At 41.0% G+C, this 23,970-nt stretch overlaps 1 protein-coding gene across 1 annotated transcript; it reads right to left on the reverse strand.

Moving 5' to 3' along the window:
• Positions 1-836: 836 nt before the first annotated feature.
• Positions 837-22,196, reverse strand: NAA30 (N(alpha)-acetyltransferase 30, NatC catalytic subunit). The gene is made up of 5 exons (XM_030451837.1): positions 22,090-22,196; positions 20,784-21,758; positions 13,443-13,566; positions 11,498-11,553; positions 837-4,150 (listed from the first exon to the last, which is right to left on the reverse strand). Exons 2-5 carry the CDS (start codon positions 21,753-21,755, stop codon positions 4,013-4,015), a joined length of 1,290 nt encoding a protein of 429 aa, XP_030307697.1. The 5' UTR covers positions 21,756-21,758; positions 22,090-22,196; the 3' UTR covers positions 837-4,012.
• Between the last annotated feature and the right edge of the window lie 1,774 nt (positions 22,197-23,970).

The raw sequence follows: 23,970 nt of genomic DNA on the forward strand, positions 1-23,970 counted from the left end.
AGAATTCAGCACCTGGAAGAACTGGGGGAATAAAAAAGAAGCATCAAGGCTGTTGGACACTGGCTCACGACCAGGTAAATAGTTACATGAGACACTCAGCACCCAATTCCTGAAGTTGGAAAGAAACTCCCATTCCCATAACTATTCCCACTACAGGGACAAGTAGGAAGAAGGGTAAAGAGTGGTAAAATGCTTGGGAAGCCTTAATTCATATGAATTCTAGTAACCAGATAGCCTTGTTGGAAAAATCAGAAAAGGAGGTGGAAAAACCAAAAGACTCAGAGCTCCTGGCAGGTGACCAAACATTTCTAGCAGAAGTTGGTTACAACTCAGCCATCTGCACACCTCTGAACAAACACAAAGCCAGGCAGGCACTGTAACACTTGCTGGTCAAAGTTTTAGGAGCCTAAACGTAATTGTAGAGGGACCAAAGCACAAAGGACTTGCAGAATCCCTGGGCTTTGCTGTACACTTTGGAGAGTTCTCAGGTTTGCAAGGGCTGCAAGCAGTTCCCAGCTCTTGCTTATTACAACTGAAATAATAATAAAAACAACAACAACCCAGCCTTTATCTCCCTGGAAAGTCCAGAATGACTGCATTAAGTCCTAACTTAATAGAGAAGAAAAAAGCATCCATTTCAGCTCAGCTCTGCAACTGAAGCTGATATGTTACTGAAGATGCTTCTGACATAGGCATGGAAATGAAAACCAAGTAGAGATAAACGATTATGTTGCAAGAAAAATTTCCACCATTTCTCTCTCTCAAAAATTAACTGTGGGTATATAGTTTGAAGACAAAGCAAAATAATCATTAGGACATCTCCATTCAAAAGGAAATAGATAAACAACTTAACCATTTATTTGACTGCATTGTATTTAGACAGCTTGTACATTTCATAACCCCACTGTTTTTGTTCTCATCGAAAAGGAGGAAGGGACAGAAGAAAATAATCCACTTAAAACAGCAGTCCAGTATTTTGAGATACACTTGATATTTTCATAGATGTCCACCTGATACCTGACCTCCAATAATGGTTGCAAATGTTCATACAAGACCTGAATTTCTTTTAACAACAGCACTCAGTTTTAGCAGTGCCCTGAAAAATAGTTTCTGATGTACTATGCAACACCAACTGGAGTCTGCCTGCTCTTCTGGAAGGTGATAAACCTGATCACTTCTTGAAAAAAAAACAAAACAAAACAAGATAATGCAAACATCCATACCAACATGTCAGCCAATAGCAACATTTGGGCAAATTTAAACATAAAAAAAAAAAAAGTGAACAATTCCTTTAGTTAGATTTGTCAATGCAAAAAGGTAAGGGGGGAGAGGACTGCATTTCAGCAACAGGCATGAGAAATAACCAACGTTTCATTGCTAGATTTCTTTTGAAAACCTGTTCTCTTTGCAAATTCAGAACTTCCCACTTGATATTCAAATCCCAAGCAACACAGAGAACAAAATCTGTTTCCTTTAATACAAACCAATGCATACAGCTTCAGCATCTTCTGTAGTGACCTGTGTGTTACACAGCAGCAATATCAGAACCTTTCTGGCAATGTGCTCTTCTCAAAAGAACCTTGCACCCCTTTTTTGCACAGTATTTCCAAAATGTGCACGGCCACAATGACTTCTTACAACAAACAAAGAGAATTGTATTTGAAGTTTGCTCAGAAGTGATGTTTTTTTGGCAGTGCCTTTGTGATCTCTGCTAACTTCTAGGTCGGCTTTTGAAACTGAAGACACCCACAGCTTAAATATTAACCAATAAAAAACTTGCCTGTCTGGCTTTGCAGTTTTTAAACATCAGCAGACACAGAGGGCAGCCTGGTTTGTGATTCAAGTCTGACAGCTGTTTACAAGGTACCAAAACTCCCTGATCTGCCTCCTTAGTCTGAGCAAGCCAGAGCAGTCACTGCATCCTGGACCAGGGGAACATGGGTGAGGAAAGTCTGTTTCGATTGATTTTACCAACATTAAGCCTTAATTTGAAAGGAAAACTCCTGAAAAGCTGCCCAGAAAAACTGGCAAACCAGAGGGATGAGGGTAATATGAAGAAAAGGTTCAGGCATGTCACAAGGCAGTAGTAGCAACACCCAGGATTTACGCTGAACTCCAACGCGCCCGACAGACTCGGGCACGATTTTAATGTGAGTTTTCTTTTACTGAGGGGAACAAACCCCCTCAAAAGCACAAATGGTGACTGTAAGCAGAAAACTCAGAAGGGCCAATATCCATTAAAAATCTTTATTTTTCAAATACAACTCATAATTGGTACATGGTAAGAAATGCCCATCACCATGTGCGAATGGTCTGTGCAAAATAAGGCTTTCCTTTAAATCCAGTTTTCCTGCACAGGGCTCTTTTCCAAATGTTACTGGAGGTAGGGGGTTTGTTGGTTTTGTTTTTAAATGTACAGTAATTAGCAAAAAAAAAAGAAAAAGAATAGACCCATGACTCAAATCAAACCCTAAAAAAAAAAGTGTAGTAAGGCAAATCCGAACAGTTCACTCAGCTACAGGAGAGCAGATTCACTGAGTTTGTCCTTTTCACAGATAAAGTAGGTGCTTCCACAAGTCAAATAATACCTTTTTTGTTGTTGTTGTCAAAGTGAAAAAAAAGCTGACTGATTCAGAGAACTGGGCTGTATCATCACACTGAGCGAGAAAGCCTAGACACTGTGATTCCTGGAAAAACTGATGGGTATTGATAAAACCTATGTGAGACCAATTAAAGAAAGGGGAAAAAAAAAAAAAGAAAAAAGAAAAACAGAGCAAATGTGAGAAAGAGAAAAGAAGAGAGAGAGAAGTCCTTCCCCGCTGCTTTGATTTTTAGAGGGGAAAAAATTCCCCCTCATGTAAGTTTAGAGAAAATGAGAGCAGCTAAAAATGGATACAATACACCTTGAAATTTATTTCCAAGACCAAGAACCAAAGATTGATGCATTTTAGACCACTGAAGCAAAGCAATCTGAATCTGAAAAAAAAGAAAAAAAAATTGTTCCAACTATCTTAAAATAGCTGTTTTTCAGAGCTTCTAGCAATAATTTTGATTAAATAAAATCATACCAATTTACATTAATTTTCTATATCTTCTTTTAAAAGTCCCTCACTCTTTTAATGAAAAAGTGCATCCAAAACCAGCAGAGATTTACTGGTGACATCAGGTTCTCTTTTAGCAGCTACTCAAGGTTTTCAAAATAGCTTACACTTCTTGCTATAAGAAGGGCCTTCCGAGCCCTCGTTTGGGAGAAGTATCCAAATGATGAAAATCTGAAATAATTTATTATCAAATCCAGAATTTAAATAAAAAGCAGAAATTTTCTTGCAAAGACGACTGAAGAAAGTAAAAAGAATAAAAGCATGCACTCCAAACTCAGAGGTGAAGACAAATATACTTATCTATACAGGCACTGGCAGACGCAATTTAATTGTTACTGTTACTCATTGTAACACACACCCCACCCTACAATACATTTTTTCATTCACTAATCACTGAGGTACCAATATTTAAGAATGGAAAATTCAATATTGAAAAATAAAACCTAAAATTGAAGCCTTTTTCCAGAAAACTATGGCAATTATTTTTTTTTTGTATGAAATGTTAGTATACTTATAGAATTTTACAATCTACGTTGGCTTTTCTTTTGTTTGTTTGTTTGTGGGTTTTTTTTTTTTTCCCTTGGGAACCAAAAGTCACGTTCCACGTACAGGTTCTTTGCTAGAACGTTCACTGTGGATGTCAGACATGAACATTTCTTGGCTATCAACTGGCACATCTTGCTTGGTACCAAAAAGAACTCCAAGTTTGGAAGGATTGGTTTTAATTCTGAACAAATGCGCCATGCCAAAGTGCAACGAATGTGTGCGACACGCAATGGGACACTGACAGAAAGAGCTGCATGGGAATTACTCGAGTCCACCTGCAAAGCAATTTTGGACAAATTGCATTGCATGCAAAAGGACAACTCTGCCTTGGTTGGGATGTCAGTTGCTTGGGGTGATGGTTTCTCTTAACGCAGCCACAGTTTAAGACGCAGTGCATCGACTCCGTTTAAATAGTATCTGAACAGCCTCTTGTCTCGCACAAACCCAAGGTTTTCATAAAGTTTCAAAGCAGACTTATTTGTGATTTCTGTTTCCAAGACAACCTTCAAGGAAAAAGAAAAAAAAAAAGGAAAAACATACACATTAGAAATTGTTTCATTGCAGCTTTCAGAAGTTTTATTTAAAGGCGTGCTTGTTAGCAAGGAGTAGGATTAATTTCTTCTTGTCCTGACTTATTCAAGCAACCCCTCTCCTTTCCCACATTAAAAAAAATAAAATAGTAAATCAACAACAGCAATTATAAACAACTTTCACCCACATCAAGACTTTATTTCTTTGCTGTAAATAGTATTTCAGCTCATTATCTAGGAGCTGGGGTAGAAAACAGATGAAAAATAAACAGCCCCACTTCTCAACACACACACCCACAGCCCCACTTCTCAACACACACACCCATGCCCTCCCCTCTGAAAAAAACCCCAACAAAACAACAAATCACAACAACAACACAAAATCCCACAACCCCAAACAAACCAAATCCAACCTACTAACCAGGTTAGGGGCCAAAACATACTTTGAATTTTGCATGAACTGAGCTTTTCCATGTCATAAGAACTTGGCACGTGAAGTTGTGATCAGTCATTTACTATCTTTGACCTCTAATTCAACAGATTTAGACCCAGAGAGAAGTTTCAGCATTCTACAACTGGCTGTCAGATCCACTGCTTACAAGGAGTATTTGTGCTCAAGCCAAGCAGCCACAACTCAAAGAGGAAACATCAGGGAGAAAGAGCAACTTTCTCCCTTGGTGTTGACAAGATTCATAGAATCATAGAATCATAGAATTGGCTGGGTTGGAAGGGACCTCAGAGATCATCGAGTCCAACCCTTGAACCACCGTTGCGGTTGCTAGACCATGGCACTGAGTGCCACATCCAGTCTTTTTTTAAATATCTCCAGGGACGGAGAATCCACCACTTCAGTGGGCAGCCCATTCCAATGACGGATCACTCTTTCCGTAAAGAAATTCTTTCTAATATCTAACCTAAACTTCCCCTGGCACAACTTAAGTCCATGCCCTCTTGTCTTGTTGAAAGTCGTTTGGTAAAAGAGCCCAACCCCCACCTGGCTACACCCTCCTTTCAGGTAGTTGTAGAGAGCGATGAGGTCTCCCCTGAGCCGCCTCTTCTTTAGGCTGAACAACCCCAGTTCTCTCAGCCTCTCCTCGTAGGGTCTATGCTCGAGTCCCTTCACCAGCCTGGTTGCCCTCCTTTGGACCTGCTCCAGGACCTCGATATCCTTCCTGAACTGGGGGGGTGCTGGATGACCTGACACAGATACCTCAAAACAAACCCTAATGTAAAACCTGCCCAATTGAGCCAGGACCCAAACTTGGCCCAGAAGTTTCAGGTACAGACAAACCCAGGTTAAATGCAAACTATGTCCCTCTGAAGAGTTTTTCCCTTTTTTTCCTCAAATGCACCCAGCAGAGCCCTGGCATACCTGGTGAGCTGTGCACCCACTCCAATTGGTAACAATTTGGTTTTACTGTTGTCCAGCTCAGTGAATTAAAGATTCTGCTATAAGGGACATCTCCTGGGTGCACAAGAACACACACACTGACCTGATAAGCTGACTACACTACATACAGCCCCATGACAATGTACATTCATTCACATATTAAACAAGAGCTGATGGACACTGTAGAAAAGACCATATAATGAAAATACAGCCTAAGCAATTTCTCCAGCAAACCAGTGATTGCTGCTGGTGCTAAGTCCACTGAGAGCTATTTCTAAGCCACCATTTGATAACCTCTCTGTGTTGTTTGAGCTACTTACAGAAATCTCCCTTTGTTCAAAACGAGTCACCTACCCCACCTGAAACCCCAGGACTCCCTAACTCCCCCAATAAAAAGCAGGAAAACCAGTTAACAACCCCTTAACCCCTTAAAACCAGGAACAAAGTATTAGTCTGTATTTGTAGAGCAATTTAAATCAATCTACTTTAGGGACTTGGTGGCCCCACTGCCTCCAGGCTGTCCAAGAGCTCTCACTGGGCTTGTGGCTGAGCTGCTTCAAAAAAGAACTTGGTAAGAAACCTTTTATTATTTCTCTCCATCAGGTTTGTTTTCTACAGCCTAAGGATTGGCTAAGCCAATGGAAAAAAGGCAGGCAGCCAGCAATCTGAGTGGTCACCTTCAGTTAGATTTAAAAATCCATTTAATTTATATATTTCACCATTACTGGAGTTTCCAGTCCCTGTAACTACATTCCAACAGGTAATTCCCCCTCACTGCTTCTCAGTTTAACAATGCTGAAAGAATAGTAAACCTGGATCTAATAACCCAGTGAACAACTTAAGACTCAGAAGTTTGCTTTCTGTAAAGGAACTAAGAGTCATTTATTAAAATATTAACAGAGTTCTTAAATTACAGCAGGACACTGTTGTACCTGCACACATCAGACAAACTAATTAATTCTTAGTCTTATGGCAAAGAATTGGAGATTGAATTTCTGTAGCTGGCACCTTACAGAATACCCCACCAAGCTGAATACTTTTAACATGCTTAACCCATTAAAATGGAGCATTTATAACAAATTATGGAAGTTTTCTTGAAGAGTGCTATTTTCTACACAATTGTGCACATTGTACAACTTCTTAAAACAAAGCATTACATAGAGAGGAAATGAGACCCACGTAAATCCAAGGTACAGGTGACTATTAATTCAAAGTTTAGTAACCTGGCAGAGTGATAGAACAAGTCTTGTATTCAGCTTCAAGCTCACACACCTTGCAAAGCTAAGAGACTTCCAACCCTGCAGATCACTGAATTTAAGGGAGTGGTTAAATGTTGAAATTCAGGTTTGTTGGAATCCTGAGTGAATGCTCATCCAGAAAGCAAATGCAAGAGATTTGCTCTGCTATTTCTAAGGAACATGAGGCACAATAAAAAAAAAAAAATAATGTCCCAATTTCAACAGACTGCCTTGATCTCAAAGGGCTAAAGATATATTTCTATTATCTAACAATGAAACCTAGTCACATTTTATCTGAATTTTATTATTTTTATTTTTGTGAAGGATTCAAGTCTTCCTGTGTGAGATTTTTAATCAAGCTCCAAACCTTCAATCATTACATTTACTTCTGCTCTCACAGGGTCTGTTTTGTTGTACACAGCTGCCTGTTAAATCCACTAATAACACAAGCACATCCCCCCTGGAGACCAGCAAAGCTCTGCTTGGATTTAACAGCATTTTCAGCACAAGTTACAACTTTCTGAAGGTTATTACTCACTCTAATGTCTTAAATTTTGTAAATCTAACATTTTACACCAACTCTCTAATTTTATCTGGATTTAGAAGTAAGAAATCTTCTGAGAGAAGAGTGCCATCCTAAAACTTATTCCTAAACTGAGGATAAATGGAGAGGTCAAGCTTCTTTGTTTCTTCAGTTCAAACACTGAATGAACTCAAGTTTAGAAACTAAGTCACAGAATAAATACAGCCAAAACAAACAAAAAAGTGAAGGAAGTGCCCTCTTAGCACTGACAGAAGAGAATGCTCTTCTTACTTGTAAGTCTGACAGATCAGACTCAAGTTATGGGTTCTTGTCAGTTGAAGATCAGTCCTTGGTCAGTTTAACCACCTCAACTTTTAAAGAAAGGCAGCACCCAAAATATAACATTATAATGATTTGTGGGTTAAGAAAAAGCTAAAATGTCAGTTTCATAAATTGAAATAGGACTATATAATGAAATGCCTTTCATTTTTACAAGTGTGGTACTGAAATAAAGTGATGAACCAACTGCTGGGGTTAAAAAAACCAAACCAAAACAACAAAACACTTTAAGTCACCCTGAAGTTTCAACAGAAATTCTTATGAAAAGTTCAAACTCCTTCTCATGTTCTACATTTTACTTAAAAAAGCTCTTACAAGCCCCACTTCCTAGAGTCTCATTTTGATCAGTTAGTAGTTACATGGCAAATTATTTCAGCAATACAAAGTGAATGAATCATATGCAGATTACTCAGTGATTTGTTACAGATGGAAAACCTCAATATGAATGAACTCCTCCTCCCTTCTAATTATGATCATGGGATATAAGAGTTCCACATGAAGGTTTTGAGCAGTACAATTTTTGAGAATGCTTGTCAGTAAAATCTGAGCAAATGTACAAAACCCACCCAGATACTCAACTTGCTGAGGTTAGCATGTACTTTCCTTTTTACACTGGAAAAACACTATCTTCAAAGCTTTGGAGATGGGGAAAAAAAAACCTATTTTTCTTCATCTGATTTATTTCCATAGTTTCAATTTTCATTGCAACCAGACCAATTATTCTAAATTTTTGTGACCTCTTGGAAAATCAGGCCATTAAAATCTTGAAAACCTTCAGTTTGCTACCCCAAATATTAGAGTTCATTAACATCAAATGTCCAGGAAAAACACCAAGGTAAAAAAAAACTCAAAGATCCCTCAAAACATACCACTGAGTACTTTCTTCAGGCTTCAAGGTTATTTTCTATCTCTACCACCCACCCCCAACATCAGATCACTTCTGGTTTTATTCTAACACCAGCCACAGTCAGCTTCAGGGCCATCTCCTCCTCTCCATGCAGATTAACCTCAGCCAATTCACTATTTTATTTATTCACCCCAAAGCTTCCTCAAGCTGGGAAACAACCCCTGGGTGGAAGGATATTGCCTCTCAGTTTTGAGGCACAATAAACAGAATAAACCACTTTTTAGGCAGGTGAGTGAGCACAGAAACTTTCACTTCATGTCTCTGGTTGGATATGCCTGGCTTAGTTTATTCTCACTAAAGTATCTTGGGGAAAAAAAAAACCAAACAAAGTCCTTAATCACTAAAATGATGCAGCAAACTTTGAAATGCCAGCACATCAGTAGTGATTTTTCAGTATTTTCATCTCTGGTGCTGTATAAATACTTTCTTTTTCAAGACTCAGTGTTGATACCTCAGAAGTCCAATCTACAATACTTTGAAAAGTAATACACTGAACAAAGCACTTCCAAGACAAAGCACTCATATGGCACAAGTTATTAGAATTAATTACATTTACTGCATCTATTCCAGAATTATATTGAAAGGATGAGTTTCCAAGCTGCCTTTGGAAGATTTTCATGACACTCACTGCTGCATATTCACGTTTTAATCCTGTTCCAAGCAAGTTTCAGAAAATAGCATTATTTTTAAATTGCAGTTCATTCTGCATCATGCAAGAGCTTTTTTTTTTTTAAGTTTATTTTTTCCATCATGCTTCTATTTTACTAAGGGATATAGAAAAATATTTTAAGACCAGCAGAGATGATTAAAGTATTTACACACCACATGAAGACAAATTACTGTGATGCACTGCTTCATGTTTGATCAGCTCTGGGCATCAGACAGAAACCATTCTCCCAACAACTGCTGTAAAAACTGGTAAAGGTACATGCCTTGGCTCTTTTGGGCACAACTTTTAATGGGAGAGGAGTTAAATTTTTCAAATTCTGGTTGTGACTGGAAACTCTGCAATCTACCAGTGCAGCAAGTCAGCAATCTCCTCTCCTTGCTCTTCATGTTGCCTGGGCACAGTAAGCTCCTGTTTCAAAATCCTGTGCCAAAGCAAGACTTGGCTGATGCAAAAGCCCCCAAGAAGTAGGGCATAATTAGTTCAGAATCCTCATCCCACAGTCGTGGTTACCCAGTTTCCAAACTGGAACTGAAACATGCCTGCACCCGTCCAGCCCACACTTCAAGGAGCTGGAACTGGAGCACACTGGATTAAAGAGGGATAGCAAGAGACTCCAGAAAAATGCCCTCTGCTCTTGGTACAAAGCATTTACACAGCAGCATGGATGAAAATCTGTGACTAGAACTTAATGAAGTCTCCCTGCAAGACCAGCCTATCACATTTATTTCATTTTTTACTGAGATGAATGAAAAGTAAAGAAGGGCTCGTGGACTATTATTACAGCAGTAAGAAAAAAAAAAAAAGACACAGAGATGACTATGTGTTTACACATTAGATAGTCCAATTCAAAAGTGAAGTTACATGAACAGTAGTAAATACACTCATAAATCATAGGGTAAGTATTGCAACTCTGGTAGCTTGAGCAGAAATTGCCAATTCTACTCCTAACAACAGCTGGCAATTCATTTCACTTCTCTGCATCTCAATTCTCCAGCTGTGATGTGAAGAGTATGATAACATTCCTCAACTCTTTTTCAATTTTTACAAAATCTTGAACACTCTAGCCATGACAAATGAATTCAATAATGTAGTAGAAAGCAATGAAAAAAACAAACCCAAAACAGAACAAACCCTTTCCTTGATTATCTCAATGTAGCAAGCAGTAAAACAGCAAAGCACATGATGAAAACACAGAAATTAAAGAAATGCAGAACTATCAGAATGCACCATGCTGCATGACTACAAGGTCAAGTACAGAGAGGAAATGAAGAAAGAAAGAAAGAAAAAAAAGAAGAAGAAATATCTCAAATGAAGTCAGAACATAAGCAAGAATGCTGCAAGAGGTGTAACACACGTGGAAAAAAAAACAAACCAGAGTCCTGCAACACAAATTGTAGTTTTGCATAAGAAACTTCACCACACCAAGCAGGACAATTGAGGGAGCAGTTGGAACAGAGAGATCAAAGGATCATTAACTCCAGCACACTGGAATGACACAGAGTTAGCATATCAGGAACAAACTAACAAGTGCATTGTGCCAAGCAAGATGAAACTTAAAGGGACAGATAACCAGATTAAGGAGAAGGGATGTAGGGTAGGGTTCCTCTCAAGTTAAACATGTCACATAAAGATATTTAGTTGCTTTATGTATGTATATTAAAAAAACATAGAGACTGTAATCTAGCAAATGGAAAGACTGGTAAAACATAGGTCAGAGAAAGTTTGACAGTGAGTCAGTCACTTTCCTTCCAAGTTTTTGTTGCCATGCTAAATCATGAGAGGTCTGTTAGAGAAGGTGATACAGCTTTGCACTGATGGAGCAGCCTGGTGACTTGCTGTGATAAAACCCTAGCCTGCAACTCTACAGCAGATACTGTGCCACTGTCTGTGCATTCTGGAAGTATAGAAATGTTACATAAGCATGCAAGTGAGACTGGTCAGTAGCACCCTAATCTGGAGGCTTTGATGGGAAATATGCCTGTGTAAAACACCACCTGAAACATTGAATTTGAGCTCTTAGGGCAAATTCAGAAAATCCTTCTCCTGTTTCTTCCATACATTTTTCTGGGGTTAGTTTTCCTTTTGTTATAAAAGGGATAGCTCCTTACCAACTCATTCCCAACCTAAAAAAACCAAAACAAACCCAAAAAAAGCCCCAAAAAGCCCTGTAGAAGAAAAACCTGTGAAATGAATCCGTACATAGGAGAATGCAAGCCATTTACATTATGAAAGTTTTTGATTATAAAATCTTACCTCATCACAATCTCCTTCAACCATAGCATAAATAGCTTTCTTAACCAAGTTTGTACCTGAAATACAGATTTTAGTAAGTGTCAGAGTTGCAGTGCAAAAGATGCTGGTTTATATATGACTAAAGTGTGCTACCTATGTGACATGACACCTGGGGAAAGCAGGAAGGAAGAAAAAAAAAAGCAGCAAGAAGTTGTGGTCAAGTTGCAGCCTCAAGTTTGAACATTAAAGTAAAAAGAAAAAAAAATCTGTAAAGTTATCCAGAGACTCAGCTTGAGCACAAGATTCTTCTAGCACAAGGATATTAGAAACAGGCTTCCATGTTTAACATAGTGTTATATATAGTCTTCCAAGATGTGATTCATTCCTTTTTGTTGCATTTAGAGGCAAAATCTGCTGGCACATCCTGGAAGGACATTCATCTTCCAAGGGAATTTGCTCTTACTAAAACAAATACTTCTATTACTAACAGAACTTATGAAACCACTTTTCTTGTGGCTCACTCTCATTTGGATTTGCTAGTATCTAATAATATGGCTGAAGCCCATCCCTTCCCCTCAGTCAAATAATAATTTAATTCTTTATTGTTATTTTTCATCTACTTCACAACCGTTCTACAAATGTAATATCCCTACCTGTCTGTAGAATTGGGGTGAAATTGAATGTTGATTTCAAAAGTTATTAGTGGAAAAAACTGCTGTTCAATGAAATTGCATAAATCTCACTTCCATAAGAGCTAAGGAAAAGGAAAAAAACACCCCAAGGAATCTAGAGAATGTTTTAAAGTATGCTCAAAACTTTAATCAATTAAGATTTTCATTGAATGTACAACAAAACTGTACTACATTTGAAACAAATCTTGAGATTAACAGCACACTTTGAGAAACAGCAAGGTGGCAAGTGTAGGAAAACTTCAACGTACACAACGCTCAAGTAAGCAAGGCATTAAATATAAATTCTATTTTTATAATTCTAAAATAATGAACTGACTAAAGCAAGAGAAAAATCTTGCAGAGATCTTAGTAATAACAGCATTAGTTCTCGTTTACTTATGAATCTAAGCACCTGCAATTAAATTATAGCAGGCTTCTTCATGACCCAGCTAAAAAGCAATGGAGAGAGAGTGATTTCTCAGAATCCTCTTCCCTGTGTTCCACTAAAGAAACCAGCAATGGCTTCAGAATTGTGCTGGAAAGGAAAAAAAATCTGCACGTGCTTGGCATAGTCATAGTAATAAGCAGTGCTGATGTCTCTGTTTTAAGTTAAAAATGTTACAAAATATAATTAGACAATAACCAGTGGGAAAAAAAAAATCAATTCCATAAGATCTTTAATTAAGCCAACTAGGATAACTGGTATAAGAATGAAAATCCCTTCATCAGGGCAAAACTGATCAAAGATGGAGGGCAAACTCCCTGCCAAGAGTGATTGCTTTTATCACATCACTCCCCAACCAAACAGATTTCTGTTTCAGTAATTCAAATAGCAGCACACAACTACTTTTCTTCACTTATTAATACAACAATGAGCTACATACATTCTCCCCAATGGGCAATATATACATAATTGATAAGGCAAAGCCAGGGGATAAATTCACTGAAAAAAAAAGAGAGACTGAACTTAACCCAGAAATACAGTGCTGAGGGCACACATGAAAACACAAAGCAATTCCCACTGTTGTTACTTAACAATAGGCAGAGGCAAGGGGCTGCTGACTGCCTTTCTTTTTAGCTTTATTGAAACCCATTTGTAAATCTCAAAGAGCATTCCAGGTTATTTTAACAAAAAATTTTAAAAGCCACTTGGGGAGCTTGTGCGGTCGAGTAAGGCGAGGAGGACAGAACAACCACCACATTTAGTAAGTGTAGCTCTGCTTAAATCTTTATCACTACAGGCTTTAAGTGAGAAATAACAAAAAAGGCTATAATAAAAAAAAGGCTATTCTTACCAATTCCTTTTCTTCTGTATTTGGAATCCACTGCTAACATGGCTATATAACCTCTGCGGAACATCTTTTTGTGCATATCCAGCTTGCAGACGATGGCACCTACACACTCCTCACCTACCATGGCCTTAAAGACAAACATACATGTATGCATTCTCAGTTTGTGATCTCCAGTGCTACCAAAAAGTAGTAAACCAGTTCATTTTCATTGAAACAGCCACATAAAATTTGTTTGCATAAAGTGATAAAAAAAAAAAACCCAAAACCAACACCTAAGTAAATTTTAAAAAGATTTCCAGAAGGATAAATAAGGTTAAAGGATTCTTATTTCTTTATTACATTCAAATAAAGTTACAGTCAATTAACAACCAATAAACTGTCCTGGAGGGAACCACAGTATTATTCCATGAAGTCTACAGGCAAGAACACGTGTGATAGGAAAGGGGAAAGGGGCAGGGAGAAAAAGAGCAGGTTAAAGCATAAATCACCCTTTCATATGGGCTGTCACAGAGGAAATAAAACTCCACTCCTCTTCTATAGTGATCTGAATTTTTATGTACAAAGCCTGTGGTAGATAACATGCTCAATTTTTGTCTGGTTTTAATGTCAAGGCCACAATGGATCAGAGAAAAAACTTGCTGCATTTAATCTTCAGAAAATGCCATTTTCAGTCATATGACACCCAAAGAACAAACAGAAAAAAAAAAAAAAGCTCAAAGTTAATTTCACCCATTTCAACTGTTCAGATATTTCATTTGTTAAGAGTTACACACTGCCAGTTAATCCCAGCCATATTGTCACAAGAAGTGTGGTCAAGATAGTTACTTCGAAACAGCAAGAAAAAAAAAAAGAAAAAGAACCAAACTCCTCCCAAAATACTTATCAAGTCACTAGCACAACCACTATGTTCACCAAAACTTTACCATTAAATATATCAGGGAAAGAAAATACGAAAAATTAAGTTAAATGCTAACTGAAGGATTAGGCAGAATGAGAGATTAATGACATTACAACCTGCAGCAGTAAAACTGAATAATGCTGCAGAGTGGGACAGCATCCAGGGGGAGAATGAAGTACTGTTCATTCAAGAAAGATTGACAGAGATAAAGAAGAAACTTGTATTTGTAAATATGGGTGTATAAGGGGATCCACAGAGCCTGCCAGAGCTGTATCTGCAAGGGGGAAGTAGCCTTCAGCTCAAGTGCAGCCAAACTAAACAGGGATGAGAGCACATGATTGGCACAAGCATGTGCTGGCACAAGAGCTCCTGGTAATCCAAATTTACAACAGCACAAACACATCAAATGAGAAGACTTGCCAGGTCTCAGGGCAGCCCACCTGTGAACCCAGAGCTGGCTTCTCCAAAGTTTATGGAATTAACTCTACAGCCTCCTTATCCTTTTTTGTAGGATATGACTCTACAGACACAAGGTCCATTCCTGGTGAAGACCCACAGGGGTTTTTTGTCCCAAGAAGAAAAATGTCTTCTAGGATCTCGACCTGAAGAGTGGGTTAACTCTGTCAGCTGTCAACCAGGAGCTGTACCAAAGGTGAAATGAAGCAGCTCAAAATATATCAGCTGCAGTTCCAAAGCTCTGTGATACAGCCTGCTCTTAACTGCAGCTCTAATTAAGTTTAAACTCATCAGGCAAATACACTTATTGCTAAGTTTTTACTGGGGAGGAAAACTTTTTTTTTTTTTAGCAGTATCCAAGAAGAAGAGCCCAGAACAATCTAAACAAGTGGGTTTTAAAACAAAACAAAAAATGTAGCATGAACTAAATGGACTGAAATGTAAGTCAGCCTGAAAGCAGCCTTTGATTTGTTCTAAAACAGTTTATTCCTTAAAAAAAAAAAATAACAAAAAGAGAAGCTGTGGTTATACTAAAACTGCGCATGCAAAGTGTCAGCTCAAGGCAAGTTTTGTATCTCAGCTTAGACCTGAGAAAACCAGGGAGTTAAATAAAGAGTATCATCAGACAGACTGCTCATAGCATTGCTATAATTATGCAGAGTACCTAGATGTAATCTTATACCTCACTAAAAAAAAAAAAAAAAGCAGACCACAAACTAGCACGTTATAGCTACGCTTTGCCCTGAAGTGAACACGTGCAAATTGTTGATCCTTAACAGTCCTGTGGAGAAGTTTTAAGTTATATTTTTTACACACTTAAAGAGAATTGACATTCTAGGCATTGCATGCCTGGGTTCTTTCTTGTTTAGGGTACTTTTCAGAAAAGCTGTGCTCATTAATCATGTATTTAAAATGCTAAATGAATAGCAAGGAATTTTGTTTCGGTGATCAAAGCAGCAAATACCCACTGGTTTTACCACTGTTGTCAGAGAAATGAATAAAGTATGACTTTGTTACTAGTTCCCCAAACACTTTTATCTATTTTTCCATCTTTAGGCAGGTAAGGCTGCCAGTTAATCTATGGCTGTTGCACTTCCACAGGCAGTGCTGCATTTCCACCTCAATTTCAGGTGGAATTTTTTGTTGCCTTTCTTTTCTCCTTCTTTCCAACCTTATCTAAAACTGGAAATGAACCTAAAAAGCAATGTTAAATTTTGTAGTTTAATTCCCTGGAGAAGGTTAAGCTGTGTAAATTTAAAAGAAGAACAGACTGAAATAGGGAGCATGGAGAGGAAAGAGAAAAAGTAATTCCCACACAACACCATCTATAAAAAGACAATCAGGGACCAATTTTTCTTTTCAGTTATCTGAGTGTGCTTCTAAATACAAGTTTCTGCAAACAGAACTCAGTCCAAGTTACTAGTCAGTATTACAAACTCCACAGAGTACCATATGATTTACTTCAATCCTAAATCATTAGCAGGATTAACATACATGAATTCAAATCCAGTATTTGCATCACCTTTGTTCTTATGAATAAGTTTAAATGTTTAAAACCAACTAGATTTTTATCTCTTTGTATAGAAGCCATGTATTACTAGAAGATTTAGCACAGAAATGCCTGTAAATCAGCAAGGACATTGCTTTTCACAAAATTAAACAATTGCCATTAATTTCATTAGCAAAGATGGCATTAGGTCTGCCAGACAGGCAGGCTGTGAGTGTCATATCCAGATCCTGTGACATTTGTTCCCATTTATAGAAGATTAAAACAACCAGCTAGCCCCTGAAAGGGAAACATTTTGTGATTTAAATGCAGTAGAACCTGTGCTACTGCACCACAGCCTCCCTTCTGCACATGGACCAGAAAAACATCCCCAAGTACCACAGAAACAGCTTCCTATGAATCCTTGGGTGTACTCAGTGATCATGTTACTGAGTGCCATTAGAGGATGCATTTAGGCTAAATGGTTTTAACCTAAAGACTGGCACTTCAGCTCAAGCTCTTTCTGACACTGGGCAAATCACTAAGTCACTCTGTTTCCACCCTAGGAAACTGGACACGAGTAATTCCCTCCAGTGCAAGGGCACTGCCAGAATAACTCCATGAGCTGTTGTTATGTGCTCAGGTGCTGGAATAACTCAATTTTCACAAAGCCTCTGAGAGGGAGAAATAGCACAGCAAACCTGAAACCACCACCATTCCTGGAATACAGAAAGTTTGCAAGTTGGGAATGGATATTACAAATTTTCTTTCTACCTCTGCCATGAGGCTAGGAAGATTTCCCAGGAAGTTCCCCAACTTCCCTGCTTCCCAAGTTTTCTGCAACTGAAAAACAGGGGTGGTGTCTTATAAGTTTTAATTTCAACATGGAGTATGCTTAGACTTGAATAAAATCCAATTTAAAAAAAAAAAATTGCTATAAAACAAGTCCTTAACTGCAGTCATTTAGGATTTACAACACATCTAAAACCACTTACACGGAATTAATAGGTTATTTTTAAACTTGTGAATGTTTAAATTATAAATGCTGCTACAGCTAGTAGCAAAGTTAAGAACCCAATAAAAGCAGAGATTTTCCAGATTTTTCTTAAAAGGCTGCTGAGCAATGGGTACTGTGAATTACAGGAGAGGTTACAACACTCTGCCAGAACTTTGCTTTTATTACATCCTGTCTTATCCAAACTTTGGCACAGAGCAAGGTTTCCTAAGCTCACCTCTCCCACGCTGAAGTATTTTGAAAACTGTTTTCTCATCTATTTAATGTATCAGTTCTAAATGGAAGGCTTAGAACTTGAACACTGCTAAGACAAGAAGCTGCAAAAGCACCCAAAAAGAAAGCTACAACTTTGAAGATTCATTTATAATCTGTATATGGGGAGAAAGCTGCAGCCATGCTTAAAAATGCTTCACGTGAAACAAAAGCTACTCCTTTCCTCTGGTATTTTTTGACAGGAGAGTGGTTATCATAGGTCATTTGAAGAGAAATTGGGATGACAGAGCTCCTGGGAACAGGTAAAAAACAGGCATTGACACAGACAGTGTGAACTGCTCTTCTAAAGAGAGGCAACAACTAAGTTTAAGCAGCTGCAGGTGATGGAGGAGAAGGTTATTACCTTGCAACAGCTCAGTCAGATCATGCTGCAGTGCAACACCTCAGAACTGACCACCAAATATTCCCAACTTGCCACCCTTAAAGACAGGAAGAGTTACACAGCCAAATCTGGTACCAAAATGAAGAGGTTCTGAAGATTCCTACAGTGATTCCAGGTGCTTTTAGTGTAGAATCTGAACTTCTTGGAGTCTACAGTTAGGAAAGGGGTTTGATACAGAGCAAAACCATGGTAGTGAGTAGTTGGGACTGGTCCTCCCATGCCTTCCCCTAGCTGTGCATTCACCTCTTCCCACCAACACCAGTGCCTGCAACATTGTACTTTGTAGTGTGAGTATGTCTGGAGCCCTAAAACACCAGAAATCACCCCAAAACATATACACACGTACATCTATAAACATGTGGTGGTGGTGGGATGACCACCTGGGCTTCCCAAATCAGAGAAACACGAGGGATGGCAAAAGCCATAAAGAGGTAGCTGAACAGTAAGGGAAAAAGCAAGGAGATAGATAGCAAAATTATGGTGTTTGAGAGTTTATGGAATAAATATTAGCACGGGGCAATTGCTGATCACTTCCAGAAAATACACATCTCACCTTCAAATTGAAATGGTCTTAGCACTTTCCCCTCCCATGCTGAGAAAGGGGAAGGAGCCAGTGCAATGAAGACAGGGGGGGATGCACTGAAAGCTTTAAAAAATGGAAAGTAAAGGAACTGATTGAGCCCCTACAGATTCATTATTTTTTTCCATAAAATCAAATTTCTCTCTAGTCCCTCTCCCCAGGACCAATCAAAACAAAACCTGAAACCAGAAGGGAGTGAAGCCACAAGACAGTAATGAGAAATGATTCTGAGAGATCAGACACCATCCTGACACTGTTCTTGCTAATTGGAATATGCTGTCCCTGACTGAAGACAAGTATTTTAAAGAGACTTAGACAGAAGTAGTTCAGGAATCCATTAACAGCAGGAACAAATTAAATTTTATAGAACATAAAGTCTTCAAGACAACCCCTAGAAAACAAGCCTTAAAAAATAGTAAAGGCAGTCACAAAAACACCCTCAAATTTAACTTAATATACTGTATGAGCTTCAAATTATTAAGGAAATAACAATCTGCTAGCAGCTTTAGACAATCATAGCCATATATTCTTCTCTACAGTTTTATGTACTTTATGATTTTCTACCCTTCAAAGAAAAAAAGGCAAACACACAGCAAAGTTTTGTTGATTGTTCAAGGTTATTTAAAAAAGAAGCTGTTGCTACATAATAAGCTTAAGATGCTTTCTTTTCCTTGAGTAATATCTTAGTCTTTAAATGCACTTGTGAAAAACAAATGTTAGAAATCATCTGATTTAGAGCTCTGTCAAACTTGGCACTGCTCTTTTCATCACTGATTTCTCAAGTTAGTCCCTGACAAGATAAAAATAAAGATTCAAAGCCTAAAGAAATACATTATCCAACAGTATCCAGTGTTACCTTGGCACTACCAGTGATCCACTCGATGCTGACAGTATGGACACTTGTGATTCCCCAGCATTTCTTTTCAGTGTGGGGTAAATCAGCCACATGCATAGCTCAGTCCTTGAAAAATACCATTCTGCTCTGCTCAGCATCCTTATAATGGCAAACATGACTTTGCATCAAACCATGCCTCCAAATATTTTCTTATTTCTATTTCAGTCCAGAAGGTAATGCTCAACTTTTTCTAATCCTACTGTATTCCCTCTTCAGGGTTTTAAGAGGCACAGTTCTGAAAATCTGCCTCTAAATCACAGAAATCCCACTATAAATTATACCAGACCCTAAACCAAGAACATGCAGGAAGTATAAGGACAGATGGATTCCATTACCCTCACCTCCTGTACTCATATCCTACAGAAATCTCCAAGATACTCCCAAATTGAAGGGCTCTGCCTAAATCATTACCTTTCAAAGAGGTGCCCAGCCTCGATTAAAACATCAGGAGGGAATAATTCATCATTTACCTTAGCAAGGAGGTGCCATACACTCCCATAAGTGTTCTGCTTTGCAGATCTGAGCTTTCTTAGGAGTAAATCAAACCCAGCTAAGCTGCCACTGTGCACGTATACCCCTCAGGCCAACTTCCACTCAGTTTCATGTAACTGTGGATGGATTAGCATCCTAAAAACATACTTTTCAACTGAGACACAAGTATTTGTATAAGAAGTGCTAAGACAGGCTGACAGCTCAGGCAGCCAGGCTTTTCAGCAGTGAGGTAGGAAGAACATAAAGCTGAACACACTTGTTACTACAGCAATCTTGAGAACTTCTGCACGCTGCCTACAGACACTACCACACCTGTAAGAAGCAAGGCAGTTGTACTTGTCTTTTTCAAAGCTGGCAGATCAAAAAGGTTACTTTTAACAGTGTCTCTCCACCTATCATTTAACATTTACATGCTAGCCCTGCTGAAGCCTCTTTTAAAACTCTTGTGTAAGAATTACTAAGCACTCAGAAGAAACCAGCAGGCTAAGTACTTTCATTTTTAAAGACAAACCTAGGAACTGAGACAGAATGATAAAATGAGCTACTAAAGGTCACAAAAGTCAATGTCAAAACCAAGATTAGAAGCCTTGGATTCCTGGATCCTAGCCCTGTGTTCACACCCTTTCTCCACCGTTTAAAACACCTATTCATGAATGTAGGAACTTCAGTCCTGTGCTTTACATACACACATTGCAGGTCACCAGGGGACTTCATTAGTAAGACAGATACTTCCAAAAAAAGCCTGGCCTTATCCACAAAACGATTATTAGGAGAATTTCCACCAGTGTCAACCCTTTCATTCTCTCCTCCCCAGCCCCAAACCAACTCCCAATTCCTGCCCCTCCCTGCCCCCCCTCGGGCACTTACCAAAAAGCAAAGTTGTGGCCAGTTGTGGATAAAATACCTATATGTGTAAATGGAGTAGGGTTCAGACAGATCTTTGGTGATCAGTCTCATGATATCGGGCATCTGCAGCTCTGACTCATATCGGACGTATCGTATCGTTAGGTCCTCCTCGGGCTGAGAGTCCGTTCCCGAGCCTTTCAAACTGCAAGCTGCTGCTAAGGACCCGGAGAGTAGCAGCAGAGACTCCTCCTCCTCCTCCCCTCCTTCATCCCCCTCCTCCTGCTCTTCCTCCTCCAAGCCAGTCCCTCCTGCCAGTCCATTGCCGGCTGCAGTCTTAGCAGCAGTTGAAGTTGTGGCAGCAAGCAGGCTGCTGTCCCCTGTTGCTGCTGCTGCTGCTCCTGCTGCTGGGGGAGAAGGAGGAGGAGAGGGTGCAGTCCTTCCCTGGGGAGGGAGGTGGTTGGTAAGGGGGGATGAGCACGGTGTTGTGGTCGGGGGCGACGACTGCTGTTGTTGTTGTTGTTGTTGCTGCTGCTGTCCGGAGCCCATTGTTTTACTGGCTCGCTTGTTCTCCAACCCCTCGGGGGCTGCCCCTGCCTCCGAGCTGAGGATTTTGCTCTTGAGGGAGGCCCGCAGGTGCCGCAGCTCGGGGCTGATGAGGCCGTTGAGCTGGTGGTTGTGGTGCGGGGGATGGTGGTGGTGGTGGTGGAGGCGGTGCTGCTGCTGTGCCCCCCCCTTGCCGCCGTCGCTGCCTCCTCCTCCTCCTCCTCCTCGCTGCTGCTGATCCCGTCCGCCCGCGGGTCCCTCCTCTTCCTCCTCCTCTTCGGCCTCCTCATCCTGGGCCCCGGTGCAGGAGGCGGCGGCGGCGGCAGCAGAGGAGGTGGAAGAGGAGGAGGAAGCAGCTCCCCCTCCTCCTCCTCCTCCTCCGAGGAAGGGGGAGAGCGTGTCCCCCTGCGGGGAGAGGACGCTGCTAGGCCCCGGCGGTACCTCGGCCATATCCTACGGGAGAGACCGACACAAACCCACCGAGGAGGAGGGCGTCAGACCAGACGGGGACGAGGGGTTTGGGAAGGAGTCGGGGGGGGAAGAGAGGAACCGGCGCTCTCACGGGGCCGCCGCCGAGTGTGTGTGTGAGGGGAGAGGAGGGGGGGGGGGGCGCGAACAAAGGCAGAGACGGTGCCCGGGCCCCGCCTCACCGCCCCGCCGCCGCCTCTTCCTGCTGTCCCGCTCCCCCCACTGTGGTTGCCGGGGCCTTTCCCCGGTCTCTTGAGGACCCCCCGGGCCGCCACTCTCCGCCACCGCGGCCTCCCCGCCCGCCGCCGCCACTCACCCCCGCGTCTCCTCAGCGCCGCGGCTCCCACTCGCCGCTCATCCAGCGGCCGCCAAGCGCGGCCGCCGCTGCCGTAACCCGCCGCCAACTTTCCTGTCAGCTTTTACGACACCACCTCCCTTGGCGGCGCGCCATAGCGACGGCGGGGCGGGGCGGCGCCGCCATAGAGCTTGGGCGGGACGAAGCAGGGAAAGGGCCGGACCGGGACCTTCAGCACCGGGTTCGGGGGCTCTACCTGCCCCGTAAGGTCCTGTTCGCCTTCGCTGACCAACCCGGGGGGCTCGGGACACCCGCTGACGGCAATGGTGGGGGGAGTCGCGGCCCGCCCTGTGAGGCCGCAGCAGGGTTCGGGCCTTTGGGCCTGAGGCGCTGTCGCTTCGTCTGTGAATCCTGAGGCGCCTTTGCCCTGAAAACATCTCCTGTGGCTGCCTCCTCTGCCTTCACTCACCCCCCCCAGGCCATGCTGGTGTTTGTGCTGTGTTTTGTTTGTTCTGGCCTAAACCCGACGGGGCCCAAGCGCTGCCCTGAAGGCTGCGAGTTGAGGGCCAGGCAGGAGCCCGGTGCTGGTGACCCTCGGGTGCTGCTCTCTGCCTAGGTGAGGGATGTCATTCCTCGTCTGGAGAGGCGAAGTCAGCCCTTGGACTGCCTTGTGGAAACTCTGCAAAGCTGAAAGAAACCTCGAAAGGCTCTCCAGCACTGTTCTGTGTGAAATAAATCCCCTGTTTTCAGATGAGTCCTTCAGATGTGAGGCTTCTGTTAAAACACAGCCCCTCAAAATGAAGGGAAATAGTGGGGTTTTCCTTATGCCACCTGAAAGCTTTGCAGGGCTGTTGGGAGATGAGCTCGTTTTCATTTGTTACAGTGATTTTTCAAGGAGGTGACAGGCCTGGACTTAAGAGGAAAATCCAGCTACTCTTCTACGTGTCCTGACAGGGTTCTTTAATGAGGAAGAAAACAGAGTGTTGGGGTGACAGTTTATGAATCACTGAGCTCTGAAACAGAGCAGGCAAAGAGTATCTGTTTGAAAGTGAATGAGTTGTAGGGCTTTTATTCAAAGAAATTTATGATGGAAATACCTGATTTTTGAGCATTAAATGGGTCTCTGTATCCTTCTAGATTTATTTCTTTTCCAAGACTCCAACCAGCTAGACTGAAGCATTTTATCTCTATTCATCTGAATTTTTAGCCACTTTTCTCTGCTCTACAGATATGTTCACATACATCATTTTCTTCAAGGATCTGCTGGGGTTTTTTAGGTGTATTTTCAGGCACCAAAAGACATTTGTGAGGCTGAGCTGGAGCTGAACTGCTCTGGCACATTGGCAGTGCTGTGAAGTTCACTGTCCTTGAATACTTTAAACAGAAAGAGCAAACAAATGCCAGTGTAGGGATGGCCCAAATTCTGTTGTCATTTGCTGCCTTGCCACAATGTGATTGGGAGTGTCTGAGCTACATGTTAGGGTGATGTTTGTGTTGAGAAGATGATCCCAGCACCAGCAAACTATCCCTGAGAGGGTGAAAATTATCTGAGTTATGAAAACCAGCAATGAGGTTGCAGTGTACTGTGGAAAAAAAGCCTCCAGCACACTGGTAACATTCTGTTCCCACTTCCAAAGCTGCTGAACCCCTTCCAAACTCAGAGGGTCCTGGTTCTGGTGTAGATCTTAAACCATTCATTATCCATAGGTAGAATCTGCCTGACCAAAAGTGGGCATGGGAGGCACCCTTAATGTCAGTGGAGAGGAGAAGCCACTCCTGAGGTGGGATTCAGCTCATCCTGAAGCAGATTTCTGAAGTGTGTCAGGTGATTTGTGCTTTGGATCATTAAATCAGAGAATCATAGAACTGGCTGGGTTGGAAGGGACCTCAGAGATCATCAAG

Source organism: Calypte anna, chromosome 5A, assembly GCF_003957555.1.
Source record: "Calypte anna isolate BGI_N300 chromosome 5A, bCalAnn1_v1.p, whole genome shotgun sequence".
In the NCBI taxonomy this organism is placed as follows: domain Eukaryota; kingdom Metazoa; phylum Chordata; class Aves; order Apodiformes; family Trochilidae; genus Calypte; species Calypte anna.

Bases quoted from the DNA above. Each gene is read 5' to 3' on its own strand.
- NAA30 (XM_030451837.1), bottom strand. From the start codon at position 21,755: ATGGCCGAGGTACCGCCGGGGCCTAGCAGCGTCCTCTCCCCGCAGGGG. The intron at 11,554-13,442 runs GTAAGAATAGCC...TCTGTATTTCAG, and splicing joins ATACAGAAGAAAAGGAATTG to GTACAAACTTGGTTAAGAAA. The intron at 4,151-11,497 runs GTAAGATTTTAT...TTTTCCTTGAAG, and splicing joins TTGAAGGAGATTGTGATGAG to GTTGTCTTGGAAACAGAAAT.